General features: G+C 48.0%; 1 protein-coding gene across 1 annotated transcript in view; it reads left to right on the top strand.

Annotated features, from left to right (window-relative positions):
- The window catches only part of KIRREL2 (kirre like nephrin family adhesion molecule 2), a 61,346-nt gene that overhangs the window by 29,568 nt on the left and 11,508 nt on the right, over positions 1-20,270 (top strand). Inside the window, exons 2-10 of the mRNA XM_069604881.1 lie at positions 6,722-6,871; positions 7,247-7,396; positions 8,844-9,001; positions 9,189-9,339; positions 12,409-12,514; positions 12,893-13,041; positions 18,506-18,633; positions 18,936-19,062; positions 19,699-19,799. Coding sequence (XP_069460982.1) covers positions 6,722-6,871; positions 7,247-7,396; positions 8,844-9,001; positions 9,189-9,339; positions 12,409-12,514; positions 12,893-13,041; positions 18,506-18,633; positions 18,936-19,062; positions 19,699-19,799 — 1,220 coding nt within the window. The remainder of the gene's footprint in view (positions 1-6,721; positions 6,872-7,246; positions 7,397-8,843; positions 9,002-9,188; positions 9,340-12,408; positions 12,515-12,892; positions 13,042-18,505; positions 18,634-18,935; positions 19,063-19,698; positions 19,800-20,270) is intronic.

Below are 20,270 nucleotides of genomic sequence, written 5' to 3'. Positions count from 1 at the left end.
AATAGTACCCAAGGGGGTGGCTTTTGATAAAATGTGATGCAAATTGTGCGCTTTAAAGAATATGTATTCAGTAACAGTGGTCAAAACTTCTAGCTGCATGGTGAAGTAACTTATCAAACTGGCCTATATGACCAAAAAGTGACCTAAAAAACGGTCCCACGCTAGTATTTTGCATTTTTGGTTCGGGCATTGCCCCATTTCCACTATAGGCACCACTGCACCAGGCCCGTCCCCGCCTGGCTGTGATACAGTTGCGCTTCTGTGCTGCAACATATCGACGCTTTACTTGTGCCGCTGTGCGGTGATATATCCCAGACATGGCACAGTGTTGCCTCTGTGCTGTGATATATCCCAGACCTGGCACACTGTTGCCTCTGTGCGGTGATATATCCCAGACATGGCACAGTGTTGCCTCTGTGCTGTGATATATCCCAGACATGGCACACTGTTGCCTCTGTGCGGTGATATATCCCAGACCTGGCACAGTGTTGCCTCTGTGCGGTGATATATCCCAGACATGGCACAGTGTTGCCTCTGTGCAGTGATATATCCCAGACATGGCACAGTGTTGCCTCTGTGCTGTGATATTTCCCAGACATGGCACACTGTTGCCTCTGTGCTGTGATATATCCCAGACATGGCACACTGTTGCCTCTGTGCTGTGATATATCCCAGACATGGCACAGTGTTGCCTCTGTGCTGTGATATATCCCAGACATGGCACACTGTTGCCTCTGTGCTGTGATATATCCCAGACATGGCACAGTGTTGCCTCTGTGCTGTGATATGTTGCCTCTGTGCTGTGATAGCCCAGAAGTGGCGCATCTGAGCTTAAATATTTCCCAAATGTTGCAGCCCTGGCCCCTGCGCTGTCCCATTTCAAAGATAGTGCAGCAGTGCCTGTGTGTTGTCATATCGCAGAGCTGGTGCAGCGGTGCCTGTGTATTCTCATATCACGGAGCTGGTGTGGTGCTGCATCTGAGCTGTATGTAACACAGGTGGCACAGTGTTGCCTCTGTGCTGTACTTTTTCAGACAGTGCAATGGTGCCTTTGGGGTGTCATATCGCAGAGCTGGTGTGGTGGTGCATGCGTGTTGTCATATCGTAGAGCTGATGCAATGGTGCACCTGAGTTGTATTAAGCAGAGCTGGTGCAGGAGGGCCTCTGTACTGTCATATTTCAGAAATGGTGCAGCCGGACCTCTCTGCTGTTCTATTTCAGAGCTAGTGCAGCAGGGCGTTTGTGTTGTCATATCACAGAGCTCCTTCAGTGGTGCACCTGAGATGTATTAAGCAGAGCTGGTGCAGTGGTGCCTGTGTGTTGTCATATCGCAGAGCTGGTGCAGTGGTGCACCTGAGATGTATTAAGCATAGCTGGTGCAGTGGTGCATGTGTGTTGTCATAATGCAGAGCTGGTGCAGTGGTGCACCTGAGATGTATTAAGCAGAGCTGATGCAGTGGTGCCTGTATGTTGTCATATTGTAGAGCTGGTGCAGTGGTGCCTGTATGTTGTCATATCGTAGAGCTGGTGCAGTGGTGCCTGTGTGTTGTCATATCGCAGAGCTGGTGCAGTGGTGCACCTGAGATGTATTAAGCAGAGCTGGTGCAGTGGTGCCTGTGTGTTGTCATATCGCAGAGCTGGTGCAGTGGTGGCTGTGTGTTGTCATATCGCAGAGCTGGTGCAGTGGTGCCTGTATGTTGTCATATCGTAGAGCTGGTGCAGTGGTGCCTGTATGTTGTCATATCGTAGAGCTGGTGCAGTGGTGCCTGTATGTTGTCATATCGTAGAGCTGGTGCAGTGGTGCCTGTGTGTTGTCATATCGCAGAGCTGGTGCAGTGGTGCACCTGAGATGTATTAAGCAGAGCTGGTGCAGTGGTGCCTGTGTGTTGTCATATCGCAGAGCTGGTGCAGTGGTGCCTGTGTGTTGTCATATCGCAGAGCTGGTGCAGTGGTGCACCTGAGATGTATTAAGCAGAGCTGGTGCAGTGGTGCCTGTGTGTTGTCATATCGCAGAGCTGGTGCAGTGCTGCACCTGAGCTGTATTAAGCAGAGCTGGTGCAGTGGTGCACCTGAGATATATTAAGCAGAGCTGGTGCAGTGGTTACTGTGTGTTGTCATATTGCAGAGCTGGTGCAGCGGTGCACCTGAGATGTATTAAGCAGAGCTGGTGCAGTGGTGCCTGCGTGTTGTCATATCGCAGAGCTGGTGCAGTGGTGCACCTGAGATGTATTAAGCAGAGCTGGTGCAGTGGTGCCTGTGTGTTGTCATATCGCAGAGCTGGTGCAGTGGTGCACCTGAGATGTAATATATCAGAGATGGTGCAGCCTGGCCTCTGTGCTGTCCTATTTCAGAGATATTGCAGCGGTGCATTGGTGTTGTCATATCGCAGAGCTGGTGCAGCAGTGCACCTCAGCTGTGACAAGGGAGAACGGATTTGCCCCTTTTCCCTTTTCTCTATTCTTCTTTGTCAGCGCCCCGTGTTTCTTTGCCTCTCATCCCCTGAGCCCCTTCTGTCGTTTGTTTTGCTCCCCTTTGTCTCTTCGCCACCCTTTGTAAGAGGACGCCTCACTCTTTCACTTTCTATCTCTTGCCCTCTCGCTCTCTCCATTTGATCTATCTCGCTAATTCTGCTATTCCTCCTTTTTACTCTGACCCACAACCCCCTTGCTCTCACTTTCACTCTTCATTGCAATTTCTGTCACTTTCTTTTTCCATCATAACTTCTCTCCTTCGCCTTTTCTTCTTCTATCGCCCCGACGTTACCTCTCTTGTTCACATGCCCTCTCATTCGCAATATTTCTACCCCCCCTTGTCAAATCGTTCCCACTGCCTCTTTTCCCGACCCCTCTCGCCTACCCCTCTCTTCCTCTTTCTACGTTTCTATCTCCCCACTGCCTTTCTGTTCCCATCTCCCCTGCCCCCTCCCTTTGTTTATTTCGGGGCCTCTCCCCCCCCCCCATTCTGCCTCTCCTCAACTATGATGCTGCATTGGAACTGTTTTAAACAGATACGTAAATAGAAATGTCGTTCCTGATCCACAGCTCATTTTTTAATGGGATTGAGCCATTATAAAAAAGGTTTCTGTGAATCAGGCACTCTGTCACCCCTGTACCACACGCCCCCCTCTCATCGGCGCTCTGAACGGTATCGTATGCCTTCACACGTTACACCCACAACATAAAATAAACAATTCGATTCCTCCATTCCCCTGTCCTCTCTCTCTTTCTCTCCTCGTCGGTGTATCTGTTTATCTCTGGTGGCCTTCCCTTCTGCCTCTTCTTCAGCATGCCCCCCCCCCCCTCTGCATTATTTTAGCGCCCCCTCCTCCAGAGTTTGTCTTTTCCCGGGTGACTACTTTGAACGTCCCAGCTCCCCCGCCTCCCCGCCCCCCCTTTGTTTGCCGGCCGCATTGTGCACGGTCTCCCTAGCCGCCGCCATCAGCAGCCTGCGCACGTCCTGTGGGGTCACCCCCGCCACCGAGCCGAGTAATTGGGAGCACACAAAGCCCGCAATGAAGAGGCGGACACTCCATAAAGAGTCCATTCATTGCCCCCCCCCTGCCTCTGTCTCCGGGGGAGAGGACGCCGCATTCAATCGCAATTAGAAAACGATTTATTTGGAATTCTGCAGAATGAAAAGGACCCGCTCCTTCTTCTCAGGCTCCGCAGCCCCCCTTTCTGGCCCGCCGCAACCGTATGTTCAACCTTTTAACCACTGACAGCTTTTCTCACCGGCTGTTGAAATGGCCTTGGCAGTGGGTTCTGCTGCCCTGCGCTAGGGCTGATGGTGCGGCCTACACTGGGAGGGATGCGTGTAGCCTGCACAGTGAGTCCGGAATGGAGGCCTACAGGGGTTCTGATAGTGCGGCCTACACTGGGAGGCTGTCTCTAGCCTGCACAGTGAGTCTGGAATGGAGGCCTACAGGGGTTCTGATAGTGCGGCCTACACTGGAAGGGATGTGTCTAGCCTGCACAGTGAGTCTGGAATTGAGGCCTACAGGGGTTCTGATAGTGCGGCCTACACTGGGAAGCTGCATGTAGCCTGCACAGTGAGTCTGGAATGGAGGCCTACAGGGGTTCTGATAGTGCGGCCTACACTGGGAAGGCTGCGTGAAGCCTGCACAGTGAGTCTGGAATTGAGGCCTACAGGGGTTCTGATAGTGCAGCCTACACTGGGAGGGCTGTGTCTAGCCTGCACAGTGAGACTGGAATTGAGGCCTACAGGGGTTCTGATAGTGCGGCCTACACTGGGAGGGCTGTGTCTAGCCTGCACAGTGAGTCTGGAATTGAGGCCTACAGGGGTTCTGATAGTGCGGCCTACACTGGGAAGCTGCATGTAGCCTGCACAGTGAGTCTGGAATGGAGGCCTACAGGGGTTCTGATAGTGCGGCCTACACTGGGAAGGCTGCGTGAAGCCTGCACAGTGAGTCTGGAATTGAGGCCTACAGGGGTTCTGATAGTGCGGCCTACACTGGGAGGGCTGTGTCTAGCCTGCACAGTGAGTCTGGAATTGAGGCCTACAGGGGTTCTGATAGTGCGGCCTACACTGGGAAGCTGCATGTAGCCTGCACAGTGAGTCTGGAATGGAGGCCTACAGGGGTTCTGATAGTGCGGCCTACACTGGGAAGGCTGCGTGAAGCCTGCACAGTGAGTCTGGAATTGAGGCCTACAGGGGTTCTGATAGTGCAGCCTACACTGGGAGGGCTGTGTCTAGCCTGCACAGTGAGACTGGAATTGAGGCCTACAGGGGTTCTGATAGTGCGGCCTACACTGGGAGGGCTGAGTCTAGCCTGCACAGTGAGTCTGGAATGGAGGCCTACAGGGGGTATGATGGTGAGGCCTAGTACAAGGGAGGGTTCAGCCTTCACCTTTAAGCTTAAACTGAGGCCTACACCTGGGCTAGGCGTGCATGGGTGGGCTTGATAGTGTGACCTACAACAGGGGAGGGTAGTGTAGATTGGCATTGAAACCTACACCTAGCGCTGGGGTCCCTGGGGTGCTAATAGTGCGGCCTACACTGGGAGGGCTTCACACCTCCATGTTCCATGTGGGATTCGATGCATACAACCAGGGCTGGGCCTACATGGAAGCTGAGCGTTTGGCCTACCTGGGAGCTGAGTGTGTGGCCTACAATGGAGGGGTCTGTGTAGAGCTGAACTCTAGCCTGGAATTAAGACCTACGTTGATAGGCCTTATATCGTGGCAAGACCGGAGGGCTGTTCATACAGCCTACAAATGGAAGGTGGAATTGAAACTTGCAACTGGTGCTAGGCCTATCCGGGGGGGTGCTGATAGTTCGACCTACAAGGAGAGGGGCTCATACATCATAGCTGCCAAGTTGCACTGTGTCATGCGTAATGCCTCGAGCTGCCCCTGCATTTTTCCCATTGGATGCTAGGACTTGTAGAAGTTTCGTTTTTCCCCATTGTACATGTCGGCCTAGAAGACTCAGCATGGAAAGTGAAAAGTTAGGACTGGCTCCCGGTGTCACGCGTGACTTGGAGTCACTTGACCTACGTAGCAGTGCAAGTGCAACCTGCATGCAGGGCCTGGCAATGTGGGCTCCAGCATTGGCAGTAACATTAGGTTATGTGGTCTTGTACCACGCACTTCTGCCACTTGTGTGGTCTCTCGGGGCTCGGGCAGATCTACAAAGGTAGGAGTTTTGGGGGGGTGGTTTGTTAGTGGTATTGCAGGGAGAAGAGCAAGCGAGCTTTGATGTCTCGGCAGGATAGCACAGAAGCAACATGCTCGCCTTAGAAGCAAGACGACACGGAGCAGCACAGGTTCGATCCCCAGGTCCACGCTTTGAAACCTCTGGGTATTAAGTGCTTTATAAATAACCTATCATATCATATCATGCGCTGTTGGCAGCTTCAGTTCAGAAAAAACAGTCACTGAGCGTTGATGCGTTTTGGTTGGTAACCCTCATGAGGTGCTGGGGTGTGATTGCGCATGGGAGATTTGTTGTGTGCATTTTATTTGGTTTCATTCTCGATGTTGTTAAGTGTGTGTGGTTTGTGGTGCAGTAGAGGTAGGGTTATGTTTAGTTTAGAGTTTGAGAGTATGCATAATATTTTGTTTTCAGTATTGTTAGCTAAGTGTAAAAGATTTCCTAATCCTCAAAATCCATCTAACTGTGGCACACAGAAAACTCCCAATAATTCTATTGGGCTATCTAGGGGGTGAACAGGTAATATACACAGTGTTATAATATGTTTGTAATGTAGAAGTGGCACGTTTTAATTTAATCAGAGTCCATGGTAGTTAGGGCAGCAATGGCAGGTGTGAGATCAACCCATCATGGGCCCATGCCACAGAGAGATCCCTGCAGGGAGAGAGATATCCATCAAGGAAACATGCGGCCTACAGGTGCAGTGATTAGCCTGCACATGCTATTAGGGTACAAAAGCCACAGGACTGTAATCGTACATGGGCAAGATGGGACGCCATGAAAACCTTCAAAGGTTTAGTAGGGCCTGTCATTTCTTGGTGGCCTGCGATTCTGTGTCCTTCACGGGGCTGTTGGGGTACTCTTGCCATGTTTCTAGACCTGAGAGGGGCCGAGCAGCTCCGCCTGCCGGTTAGGAGAGCTGTACAAGGCATGTTCTGCTCGTGGTGGCATGAGAGCTCCACGCCTCTTTCCATGTGACAGGTAAAAGACATTCACATGGCATGACTTTACTGCTGCTGACATTTCTCTCTTTTGCTTTTCCACCCAGCTCGAGCGGCCCACTTCTCCCAGCAGCCCATGGATCAGGTGATTATCGCTGGCCAATCGGCGACCTTGGCCTGCGTGATAGTTGGCTACCGAGGAATGGTGCAGTGGACCAAGGATGGACTGGCATTGGGCGGAGAACGAGATCTTCCAGGTGATATGCCCACACACACTTTGTTACGTATAATCAGTTGGAGGTGGAGTCACGGAGACTGAGGTTGGGAGTTGTCAGAAATCTTGGGAGCTGTGGTATTTCAGACACCCACAAATACTTGGTGACCAATAGGCAGGAGATGACGGGCGGGTGGTGTTCAGCTGGAAGAAGATGGAATATTGGGTGTTTAGGTGGCAGCACACTGCTTTACTGGTGGGTAACGGTCTGGGGCTTTTGGGAAGCAGCTTTGTTCCTGGTGGTAGTGGATTAGCATCTGAGTGACAGTTTTCGGTGGTTCACCACTAAAAAGTCACTCTTTTGTTCTATGGTTGTATCACACCTCCGCCATCTAACCCCCTTTCTTTGCTTCCTCAGGCTGGACTCGGTATTCCATCGTTGGGGAGCCGGCGTCGGGAGCGCACAATCTACGCGTTGATAATGCTGAGCTTGCTGATGACGCTGTCTACGAGTGCCAGGCAACGCAGGCAGCACTGAGATCCCACCGGGCGAAGCTGACCGTGCTCAGTGAGTGACCGTTCCACACTTATTCCAGCAGACTGTTTTGTTACCCGTCCACCGGGATACCAGGGCACTGAGATCCCACCAGCCAAAGCTTACTGAAAGACAGATCTACACGCATTGCAAAATGGTATTTTAGGACACTTGGAAACCGGGGGCACTGTGGGGATGTTAGGGCACTAACTAGTTGCCTGCTAGACAAAAGTGGATAGTAGAGGACTGACAAGGCATTTACGTCATGCACCTGAAGGTCCCTTCTTGGTGTCAGAATATTTGAAGGACATACCTGGAAAGCGATGACTACTGATGGCTCCGAAGGATCCTGCTGGGCACTGAGGGGCCACTGCAGGGGAAACACAACTGTGTTTGGGTACAACCACTTGTAAATGCGATTATAGCTTATAATGGGCCTCATTAGGACCCTGGCGGAGAGGGTATTACGCCAGCGTAGTGCATGGCGTACCTCTCCGCCATACTACGAGTTCCCGTAGCGCCATGGAGGTTTTCTCCGCCTGGTTTTACCAGCCGGAGAAAACCATGGCGCTACGGGACCTCGTTGTTAATTACGCCACCGTATTTTACGGTGGCGTAATTAACTCCTTCCCCACTCCCATTATACCCTATGGGGCGAAAATGGGAATGGGGAAGGGCAGAATGGGGATTGGGGATTTACCGCTCCGCCGAGGTCGGAATGGGGCGGTAAATCCGCCAACCCCCATGGCGCTATCGGCGGCTTTCCGCCATGCTTCGCGGTGCATTTAGCACCGCGAAGTCCGCCTGGGTCGTAATGAGGCCCAATGTGTGCTCTGGCATACAGCGTAACTAGCAGATCGAGGTTGTCCCCTTAACCTCAAGTATTGCATGCAGTTGGGTGGTTATACTAGTTGATTGCACTTGCCTAATGTATATGTGATACTACAAGTATGTTCAACAATAGAATCAGTGTAATGAATTTTTGTCCATGAAATAAGGTTTATTTCATCCCAATGTAGTCCTGGTCACAGCCGACACGTGTTTCGACACAAGGTCTTTGTCAACGCAATACTTGCTGTTCGCTGAAGCCCTTTGCAATTCCTGGTAGTGTTTGTTCGCTGTTGCCTGGTTGGTGTTATCTGTATATTGTGTCGAAACACGTGTTGGCTGTGATAAGGACTACATTGGGATGCAATAAACCTTATTTCATGGACCAAAATTAATTAGACTGATTCTATTGTTGAACATAATTACTGTAACACGTATACATTAGGCACGCGAGATCAACTCCTATAACCACCTAACCACCACTGCAGAGAAATCTGGGCCCTGAGGGGCCAATATAGCAGTCACGAGCCATGCCGCAAGGAAGGTTACACTGCATGGCTTCTATTGAAATGTGATGTCCTTGGTAGGTGGTGGCTCGATTGTGCCTTAAATGGGGTGGTATGCGCATCTGACAGTCTCCCTCTGTTTTCAGTTCCACCCGAGGACCCGGAGATCGAGGACGGGCCCATCCTGAAACTGAAGGCGAATGTGCCATATAACCTGACTTGCCGGGCTGTGGGTGCCAAACCTGCAGCAGAGATTTCGTGGTACCGTGATGGAGAGCTGCAGGACAGCGCTCTCTACTCCAAGGTGAGTCATCTTCTCTGGCTGGCATCAGATCAGCGAATGTACAGTTTATGGAATCAAACACTGTGTATGCAGGACAGGCTTTGCCATGGCAACACTGTGTATGCAGGACAGGCTTTGCCATGGCACTGGCTCTGCTCTGTCACTTGTCTTGTCTGACTCTCTCCACTGTCTCCATTTTGACACATAGGCCACTATGGATGATGGCCGGCGGGAGACCTCTGTCAGTATGCTCCTCATCACCCCCACGCACCGGGACATGGGCCGCACCTTCTCCTGCCACGTATCAAACCCAGCTGCACCCACGGGCAAGCGCATCTCCGCAACCCTGAACGTACAATGTGAGTAACTGCTTCATATGACATTGGGGACAGTGTGGGTCCAGGATCTCAAATTCTGCTGCCATTTTGGAGATGTATGCAGAATCTGAAGTCTATCGTGAAAATGTTACATTGGCACCGACTGTGGTGCGAATGCCAGCACAGAGTGGGAAGAGGCAGGTAGACTTCATAGGCTACAATACCTGTTTAGCCTAAAACAGTGGTCTTCAAACTGTGGTGCAGCCCTGCTGGGGCCCCCAAAGGATGGCCAGAGGGGGCAAAAAGGCTCTTCCAAAAAGGGGGTACAGTGCCTGCTTTGATAAGGTGTTATTGCTGTTACACCCCAGGTTTTCTATTCGAGAACCCAGGTGCTGACAGCAATTTGTTTTGCGGTGTCCGATTTGTTCAAACAAAATACTGACTTAAGATGGTTACCATGGAGATGGAAGGTAGGGCTGTATGCAGAGCCCCTCTTCCATTTCCACGGTGGCCCAAGACAGTGGCTAGAGTGGCAGCGGCAGTTGCACCACAATCAAAAGAATATGGTGAGTGGAGTAGGAGGGTGGGGAGGGAACTGTGCTCCGAGGGAAGGGGGCGGGGATGGCAGGGTGAGGGAGCAGCCATCAGTTTGCTTGGAGCACAGGCTTGGATTGGTGGGATTCAGCTCACGATCCTAGCAACTTGTTTGGCTGGCTCCCCCGCCACCGGTGCTAATAGAAAATTAAAGCAGAAATGGTATGGCGGAGGGTGGGGCAGCAATATTTTGAGTTTGGGCTATTAGGTGGCGATGAAAGTGCTACCTTTAAGCCAAAGCTATTGTCATTAAAATAAGAGCTTTAACATAAGAGCTTCAAATATGGGCTCTGAATGAGGGTCTATGATGCATTTCAATGGAGATGACATTTGAGGACGGATACACAGTTGATCGGTATTGAATACCTCTCATTCCCTGCCCCTAGCACTGGTAATCCCTATGGCTAATCCCACGAATTACTGCCCATCTCAGAACTCTTTGAGCTCTTCCATGGAGGTAGCCATCTTGGATGACAGTCTCTAAAGAAGCTCTCTGGAAACGAGCCGAAATGTGTAGCCATCTTTGTAATGCAAAAGATACCATGCCTCCCAGTGTGGACCTTCTTTTTGCTGAATACAATTTAAGTCCATGCTTTTGCATTGAGCCATTGTCTTCTTTTAAGGGGTAGTTCACTAAAAAATAGAATGCTTTAAAAATGTTGGCCATAATAAAAAAAATATATTAACATTGTTTTAAAAAGAAATTCCTACTGAAAATAATTGTTCAAATGACCATTCAAGTGTTGATTGATAGCAGAGAACCTATTTAATTGGGCGCAGGCAAGAGCTGATCTCATCAGGGCCACGTGACACTTGCTGCACAGGTCTATTCACCTGCTGTGTTTATTCACTGATTGCCTCTAAAGTGAGGTCACTCCATAGGTACCAACCAATACATGGAGAAAGCAGATACACCTAAACAATAAGCTTCAATCACACTGTTCTGAGGCATGGCACCTACACAGAGATCCAGCTGAAACATAAAGCTGTGCGCTGCACCTCCATCTGCCTGTTTCGCCCACTCAAAGTTTCACTACAGAGCCATTTTGTCAACTATATGTCATGGCGCATTTACCAGGAACACCACAGTGCTCACGTCGGAGCCCTGAGATTCTCGCCGACGTGAGCATTGAGCACCGTCCTCTCTGTGTTTGCAGGATTTTGCTCGCATTCAGGATTTCTGGCGCATGCCGGCAGCAGGGAGCTAGAAATCCTGAATGCAAGCAAAATCTTGCAAACACACATAGGACAGTGCTATCCCTCTCCCCAACACCAACATCTCCTTGTTCTCTTTCCCAGCCCCTATCCCCATAAAAAAGTACTGATGCTGCCCTTCTAAACCACCCCACCCACCCCACCCTGCATGCTGACATCCCCTTTGGCCTCCACGCCAGGTCCAGCCACCATGCGACTCTGCGTTGGGCTTCTAGAGCCAGACCGAAAAGCTTGGTCCTGGCTCGGCCTTACTCCAGTGTTCCCTGCCTCTGCCAGCTCTACTTAGTGGCAACATGAAAATGGACATTACAAGAAGTTGCAATGAGTTAGTGGAAAAGCAAATCCCTTTGGTGTGAAATGCATGCATTGTCACTGCTATGTACTTAATACTTACTTGTGACAATGAACTTAAATATTGAACTTACATTGAAGACTTACTTGCAGACTCCTACTTGCTTCCTATCTACTGCATACCACAAAACTACTGAAAAACCAGGCACTGCCATAGTGGTATTAACTGGACGCTGATAATAGCAGGTGCAAAGCCCCAACTCTTGGCTTTGCCAATGCTTGTTTCTCAAGGGAGGACTTGGCAACAAAATGTTTCCTCAAGAGAGGTCTCAGCATAAAGAACGTCTGAAAACCACAGGTCTAGCCTACAGCAGGGTTCTGCCACCTGTGGCTCTCCGGATATTGATATTTTGTACTACATCTCCCATGATCCCCCACCATTGACCATGCTGACTAGAACTGATAGGAGTTGCATTCCAAAACATCTGGAGAGTTAAAGGTTGCATGCTGCAGAGCTGATAGCGAGAGCAATACATTAAAGAAGTGAGATTCTGAAACATGTATGATCTTTTTCCTCATATGCTGAACATTGAAAGCTAAGCCGGGATTCGAGTCTTACATTTTCCTTTTAAAAATCATTACATGTAAATACTTAATAATAATACACATATCCTCTTTGCAAGACCAGATGTTGTTTTCGAAAAAATGGACATTAGGTTTGTAAATTCAAGAACTGCAAGGATACTGACACTTTAGCCCAGAATGGGGAGCTCTAGGCAGGGGTGGGATTATTGAAATACACGGGTGCTGATTGGTTCATTGTGGAGGCAGCATACTCATTTTCAGGCAGCAGGTGTGTGATTGAAGTGTTGCAAATACTTAATTTTTGCTAATGGGTCAATTGAGTGGGTAAACATGTTAGATTGTAAAGGTGTGCGTGAGAGGGCTGGCCGCGTCGCTTTGGTGATGCTTTATTTCCTTGTTTTAAACTGGACTTCGGCTTTCTTTCAGATCCCCCCACAGTCACTCTGTCCGCTGCTCCACAGACAGTCCTGGAAGGGGTGAAAGTCTCCTTTCTCTGCACCGCAACATCAAATCCGGAAGTTACAGGGTACAGGTGAGTCTTGTACAAAGAGGGGCAGAGAATTAAAAATCAGCGCGAATGAAAGAAGCACAGATGCGTTTTTTTTCATTTGCGCGTATTGCAGAAATGTGCAGGCCATGTTATTCTCAAAGGTTACCTGCACATTTCATGGGGGCTGGACAGCAATGCGAAAGATGCGCTGGCCACCTGCCTTGAATCCATTGGTGTAGGGAGCGCACTTCTGACTCTAATGTATGGCTCCTAACAACCACATGGTTGCTGGGGCGCATTTCACAGAGGGAGGCCCTGCTACGCAGGCCAGCACCCCTGAGAAGCTGATGAGCATGAGGCAGAGTCGTTCACATGAACTTAACATTTGTCATTATTCCCTTCTGTGTTCCCCGACTGCAGGTGGGCCAAAGGTGGCGTGCCCATTCTGGAGGCCAATGGGGAGAGCTATGAAGTGACTGTGGACTATTCCTTCTTCACGGAGCCCATTTCATGCGAGGTGTCCAATGCCGTCGGGAGCACTAATGTCAGCACCTTGGTGGACGTGCACTGTGAGTACCACGTGGCGAAGTTGTCAATTGCATGACAAGAGTGTGTCCCTTGTGTACGGGGTTCTTCCATCACCCTGGCAGGGAGGCAGCCAATTCCACAAGGGGGAGATAGAAGGAGAATTGCTGAGACCTGAACACATACATGATCTAGAATGATGAGTGCCTTTCGCCCCCAACTCCTCTCTTATTTCCCCCAACTCCGCTTTCCCGCCAAAAAAGAACTCGTAGGACATGAGGCGATTGCCAGTGCAATACTCTGATCTGCCTGTAGGTGTCACTGCTACACCATGAAAGAACGCCTCTTTCTCGCGTGGGAAACTGCAGGAGATCATTTCCAGTCCCATTAGTTCTAATCAATAAGGGGATTTCAAGGTGGCTCCATTCCGCATAGTAACATCCCCAGCACACGGATCACTCTGCAGAGGTTTCAGTGATGAGGGAACACAAGCCTGGGTTTACTGCTGGCCTTTGCACATAATTCGCCAACCCACTGGGCATCCAGTGATATAATCGCTGGCAATAGCATCGAGGGGGACTCGATAATTTTTGGAAAGGTACTATCCAACACTTTCCCCCCAGGTAGCTTAGGACTCGAGTTTGTTTATATAATTTCACCAGTACTAAAATATGCTGGCGAGTGCCTTTAAAACAAAAACAAATATCTAGTTACCCTGGATGCTAATTCAGCGATATCACATATATCCACTTCAGTGCGGCCTTTCCCACAATTTCAGGAGAATGGTATCTTGTGGCACCTTCATCGCCAGGGAAATACCTCTCGTCAGCTTTCAGGTGTTGACCTTTATTATGACATTGCAATGTTAAATTGGAAGCGTCATTCAACACGAATAAAAGCCTACCTAGCAGCCTACATAAAATGTATCGCAGATTGTGTGTAATAATTCAGTAGGAAGATGGTTTCAACAGTTTACATTTAAATAAAATGTTAGAAACTCTAATGGCTATGGTCCGTATAGGAGAAAAATGAGGGTGACCAGACGTCCTGGTTTTGCTGCGACTGTCTGGGTATTTGCCCATTGGTTCCGGTGTCCAGAGAGATTTTTAAGTTTTAAAATGCAGTCCCTGGATTTGGAGTATGGGTGGCTACTGTCCTGGTTTTTGCCGTGAACCAATTAATAGAATTCTGAAATCATGCTGGGCATCGTTCTGGCACCATTCTTCGCCCCCATACCATCCCGTTCCTCCATGGCCTTGGTTCCAATGAGAGCACTTTGCCTGCAATACAACCATGTAGGTTGCACGGAACCGGCCACCAACACAGAAGTAGGACTACTGTTTTATTGGCGTGCTACTTGTATGTTAGTCCTTCCTTTGAGTTTATGTAGGCTGAAACAGTAGTCCTACTTTTATGTCAATGGCCCGTCCCGGTTTTTTATTTTGATAATCTGGTCACCCTAAAAAATGCCTACTTTTTTAGTGACATGAAGAAATTGCATTTCCATCGTTTGTGATGTTTGTGCAGCTAACACGTGTGTCTCTCAGTTTGGCATGGTTATGGATCAGAGGGCAGGGGAAGGAGGCATACTCTACTGTCAGTAGAACACCAAGGGTTCATTTTACTTCTACCTTAATCAAGGTTAAATTTCAATTCTTACCGAGAATTACAAGATTATTGTCACACTCAATCACGGTCTATAGAGGAAGTGGTTTTACAAAACATAGTTTAATATGCACAAACATTTCATCTGGCTATTGAAGCAGTAAAGACAATTCTTCAGTGTATAAATGATTCTTTTCAACATCAAAAAAAGTGTCCATTAAATCATTTCTAAAAGTTAAAATACAGTACCAAGTGTATAAATCACAAACGAGTGAATACATAAGGCATTTTACATTAGATAATGCCTTTTCAATGGATTGTTCTAGTGCTGTATCTGTGCACCAGTGTATAAGTATTTTAATGGCCACTATAGTGCCAGCATATAGAAAAAAAAAACCCAAAACACTTGTACTATTATCACACAATATTAAAGTACCACAGGCGCCTCACATGAGGGGTCCTGTTTAACACCTAAAACCTATTATATAGACAACATACACAATATGATGTCAACTATGTATAACACAGTCTATGTCAGCAATTTATTGCATAGATCTAAAAAAACATGAGACCTGCTCATGCTAAATCAGGGTCGACCGGTTTCATAACCGTAACTTATTGTGGTCATCTTCATCAGGACTTTTAATTAAGAAGGTCTTGACTGCCTGTCTAGGGTCGCTGTCTTGCACCCCTCCGTGTGTGTTTCGATTCCTATAGATTATAGTTCAAAAGAAACAAAAAAAGGGGGATGATCTTAATATGTGCCATTCAAACTTCTACGAGTCTATACTGCTATGCATATATTACTTTTAAATTGTATTCAAGAATATCATTAGGCTTTCTTACTATTGGACAAATGATTGTGTCCAAGACATGTGCCTATTGTTACATTTAACATCAAAGGGAAGAGGGGGGGGGTGGGAAAGGGGAAGGGGTAGGTGGGGGTTGGTTGTGTACAAACATGCACGGGAACATCTCCACATTCTAATCATTTGGTTGTGAATGGAGGTGAGAAAAGGGAGGGGGGGAGGGGGGGGGGGCTCCCCGTGGTGAAATGACCTTATAGCCCATATCAATCTGTGCGTTGACTTACCGCACTTAGCTGAAGAGCGTCACTGCTCTTGGGTGTCTAGGGACTAAACGCTTCCTGACGTGGAAGTACTCGATGTCATGCTCTAAGGTTATAGAGTAGAATCATGTACACCCTATAAAAATACATGATGCTTTTATTTACGAAATTTCCACTCGAAAAACGGCCGTTTTTTTTAAAAAAAACGGCCGTTTTTTTAAGAAGACAATGCAAGACTTATAAAATGCTGTTTCTTACCTTGCTAGCTCTGTTGAGTGTCTGTATCAGTGCTTTAATGCAACTGCACCAAAAATCGTGGGCTGGAAATTGCTTTTACACTCTGCACCTGCCAAGCTAGTACCTACATAGGAAAACGACGCTCTTCGGGCCATGGAAAACTCTATGCCCGGTCGGCCATTTTAGTGCAGGAAAAACGAAGAGGCCATATTGAGTCGGGCTTCAGAGATGTATGTGTCCGAGGGCCTCCCAGTATAAGAGGTTCCTTCTAATGGCAATCGCTATGATTTTTACAAGTGAAACAAATGGATACAAGTCCATTGTTGTAAAACAATGAATTAATGTATTAATATATTACTATATAAGTAAAAATTTTAATAAGAATTTAACTTTTTGAATTTAAGCGCTCTCACTGCTGGTGGCATATCGTGCTGAAAAACTACTACATCAGCATGATGTTATGTGCGCCGTTATTACTAAAGCAGGGGGGGGGAGAGAAAATCATAGCGATTGCCATTAGAAGGAACCTCTTATACTGGGAGGCCCTCGGACACATACATCTCTGAAGCCCGAATCAATATGGCCTCTTCGTTTTTCCTGCACTAAAATGGCCGACCGGGCATAGAGTTTTCCAGTTTTTTTTAAAAAAACGGCCGTTTTTCGAGTGGAAATTTCGTAAATAAAAGCATCATATATTTTTATAGGGTGTACATGAGTCTACTCTATAACCTTAGAGCATGACATCGAGTACTTCCACGTCAGGAAGCGTTTAGTCCCTAGACACCCAAGAGCAGTGACGCTCTTCAGCTAAGTGCGGTAAGTCAACGCACAGATTGATATGGGCTATAAGGTCATTTCACCACGGAGAGCCCCCCCCCCCTTTTCTCACCTCCATTCACAACCAAATGATTAGAATGTGGAGATGTTCCCGTGCATGTTTGTACACAACCAACCCCCACCTACCCCTTCCCCTTTCCCACCCCCCCCCCTCTTCCCTTTGATGTTAAATGTAACAATAGGCACATGTCTTGGACACAATCATTTGTCCAATAGTAAGAAAGCCTAATGATATTCTTGAATACAATTTAAAAGTAATATATGCATAGCAGTATAGACTCGTAGAAGTTTGAATGGCACATATTAAGATCATCCCCCTTTTTTTGTTTCTTTTGAACTATAATCTATAGGAATAGAAACACACACAGTGGGGTGCAAGACAGCGACCCTAGACAGGCAGTCAAGACCTTCTTAATTAAAAGTCCTGATGAAGATGACCACAATAAGTTACGGTTATGAAACCGGTCGACCCTGATTTAGCATGAGCAGGTCTCATGTTTTTTTAGATCTATGCAATAAATTGCTGACATAGACTGTGTTATACATAGTTGACATCATATTGTGTATGTTGTCTATATAATAGGTTTTAGGTGTTAAACAGGACCCCTCATGTGAGGCGCCTGTGGTACTTTAATATTGTGTGATAATAGTACAAGTGTTTTGGGGGGGGGTTTTCTATATGCTGGCACTATAGTGGCCATTAAAATACTTATACACTGGTGCACAGATACAGCACTAGAACAATCCATTGAAAAGGCATTATCTAATGTAAAATGCCTTATGTATTCACTCGTTTGTGATTTATACACTTGGTACTGTATTTTAACTTTTAGAAATGATTTAATGGACACTTTTTTTGATGTTGAAAAGAATCATTTATACACTGAAGAATTGTCTTTACTGCTTCAATAGCCAGATGAAATGTTTGTGCATACTCTACTGTCAGACAGGTGACAAGGGCAGTGAGATGGAGTACACTAATCCAAAATGGCCACCAAGCTTTCCTGCTTTGTAATATAGGCATGGGGAGAGCCAGCCTCAAGATTTTGGTGGGCTGAATAACAAGCGGATAGTGAATGTGGCCATAAAACCCTTTGCACTGCCGCTGCAGAGACCTCTCCCCTCTTTTCCTCTGAGCCCAGAAAACTGAATAACTATTATACCTTCCTTAGTCACATTAGATTCAGCTTTCACCCCATTAAGAGGCCATTTCATTTCACAAAGATGCTAATCATTGGTGGTGTTGGCCATCTAAAAGCTGAGCCCAGCAGTTAAGCATTTGGCTTCATCAAAGGACGCCCATTGATATGGCCTGGGCAGGCTTTTGTCCTCTGCCACGACACATTTGCTGCTGCAGACTTTTACGCTAATGATTGTAGAAAGGTACGCTCTCCGAGGTTAAAAATTGTACAAGCTCTGACCGTTTCATTCTTTATCTGACCCACGGGCTGGGCATCGCAGAGTGATGCCTTCTGCCTCAAAGTGGGAGGGCTTCAGCCCTCCCAATCCATGTGCTTGCCCTGCCCATGAATATAGGTGGGTTCCTGATATTGTGAATGAAATCACCCAAATTCAAGATGGACACCAGGCTTCTGGAGTAGTTCTTATACTGTAAGAAGTGGCCACCCCATCCAAGATGGCCACCAGCTTCTTGCAGCGTATAATTGCCATTCTGTGTTTTTTACCCACCGTGCATCGTTTCTTCCTAAATGATCATGTGTCTATGGTGTCTTTAATTTTACCTCTTATTTTCCTCATAGTTGGTCCTCGTCTCATAGTAGATCCTAAACCCCTGACGGTGGATATTGGAGCTAATGCGGCCTTCACCTGCACCTGGGCAGGAAACCCTCCACTCACTCTGGCTTGGACCAAAAAAGGCTCCAACGTGGTAAGTTGTCTGTGAAAGGTGCTGAGGTTCAGGCAGTATGGCCCCAATTAAAGGTAGTTAATCTGCTACCTGAAGTGCGCATGGGCAATTCTGTTAACAAACTGAACACCTTTCCGTTCACACATCCTTTCAAAAGCAGAAAGCAGCAGTGTGAATCTCAGCCTTGAGTTGAGCTTGATCCTTGCTGATGCCCCCTGGCAAGTGTTGACCCCCCCTTTGCTTGGCATCACTGACTGCTGCTATAGTTAGGCCTGCATGGCTCAGGGAAGCCACTCACCATGTCGATTATCTGTGCCCCGCAGGTGCTGAGTAACGGGAACACCCTTCAGCTGAAGGCTGTGACGCAGGAGGATGCTGGAGCCTACGTCTGCAAGGCTATTGTGCCCCGGATCGGCGTAGCAGAGAAGGAGGTGCCACTGGCCGTGAACGGTAAGGAGCTGTCTCTGATACCCAGTGCCGGTTGAGGGGGGGGGGGGTCCCTGAAGCAGATAGACCTCGAAGGAGAAAATGAGAGAGATGCAACTGGAAGGAGGGGAACATTGGTCAACGTTAAAGGAACGTTCTTGCCAAAATAAATGACGCTGTTTCTGGACCTCCTTTTAGAGAGACCCCTTGTACTTATTATTAAGGCAGTGTCTTTGGGTGACCTAATTTCTCGCTCTCGCTATGGGCGTTCCGTAGGATGTGGCTTGCAATAGTCGAGGGGGCGTTGCTGTGGGTAAAACCTTCGAAGCTCTTCGATCAGTGTGATATTCTAATAGATGGTCCTGTGTATGGTGCTTGCCATGGGTGACAGGTTGTTAGGTTTCCTCTAGGAATGATGCTCTGGCGGGGATGTTTCGAGGCTTCTTGTCGAGGTCATCACAAGGGGCTTTCTCTAGAGCCAGCGTGCCTGTCCCCCTAAAGTCCTCGCTCATTAGACGCTCGTACAGTGGTCTTCTTATAGCGTTCAATTCTAAGATGATGTTTCTGCTGGGGGCATCCAACAGGGATCTGGCTGTAGATGGCCCCTTAGATGCTTACTCCTATTTTTGGCCTTTCTCCTCCTCCTCCCTTCTGCTACAGGTCCTCCTATCGTCAGTGCCGACTCTGCCCATCAGGCTGCGCTGGGAACCAAAGCACGCATGGACTGTTTTGTGAGCGGCACCCCGGGTCCTGACCGTGTGGTAAGTGACACACTTAGTCATCTCCTTCTGTTCTCTGTCCTTTCTACTGGTCTGTCCAGCCCACCTTGTCACTCACCTATGTGCCTCCATAACTCTTCTGCAACGCCTCTGTCACTTCACTTACATTGTAACTTTTGCCAGCATCTTGTCTCTCCGCCTCACACTCTGTCCGTTGCTTGCACTCTCGTCCGCTTTCTCTTCTTTTAAAACATATTCTCCTCAATTCTCCCATACACATTTCACCTCACCTGCTTCTTGGCACCGATGGCTGTCTTGAAGGTGATGAGTTGTTCCTCCGTGGTTGGGTTCTCTGCTGGAAAGATTTTGCTAACTCTCCACACAAAGCACTGTTCACACTTTACTCGTACCCGCCTCACTCCTTAATCTGTCACCCGTCTCGCCTTAAACTTACTCCATTTTCACTCCACCACTTTGTTCTAGAGCCATCATTCTAGATCATTCTAGATCCCA

The sequence above is a fragment of the Ambystoma mexicanum genome, chromosome 1p (genome assembly GCF_040938575.1).
Source record: "Ambystoma mexicanum isolate Mex_15411 chromosome 1p, UKY_AmexF1_1, whole genome shotgun sequence".
NCBI classification, from domain to species: Eukaryota; Metazoa; Chordata; class Amphibia; order Caudata; family Ambystomatidae; genus Ambystoma; species Ambystoma mexicanum.
This window is presented reverse-complemented; position numbering and strand designations above follow the sequence as displayed.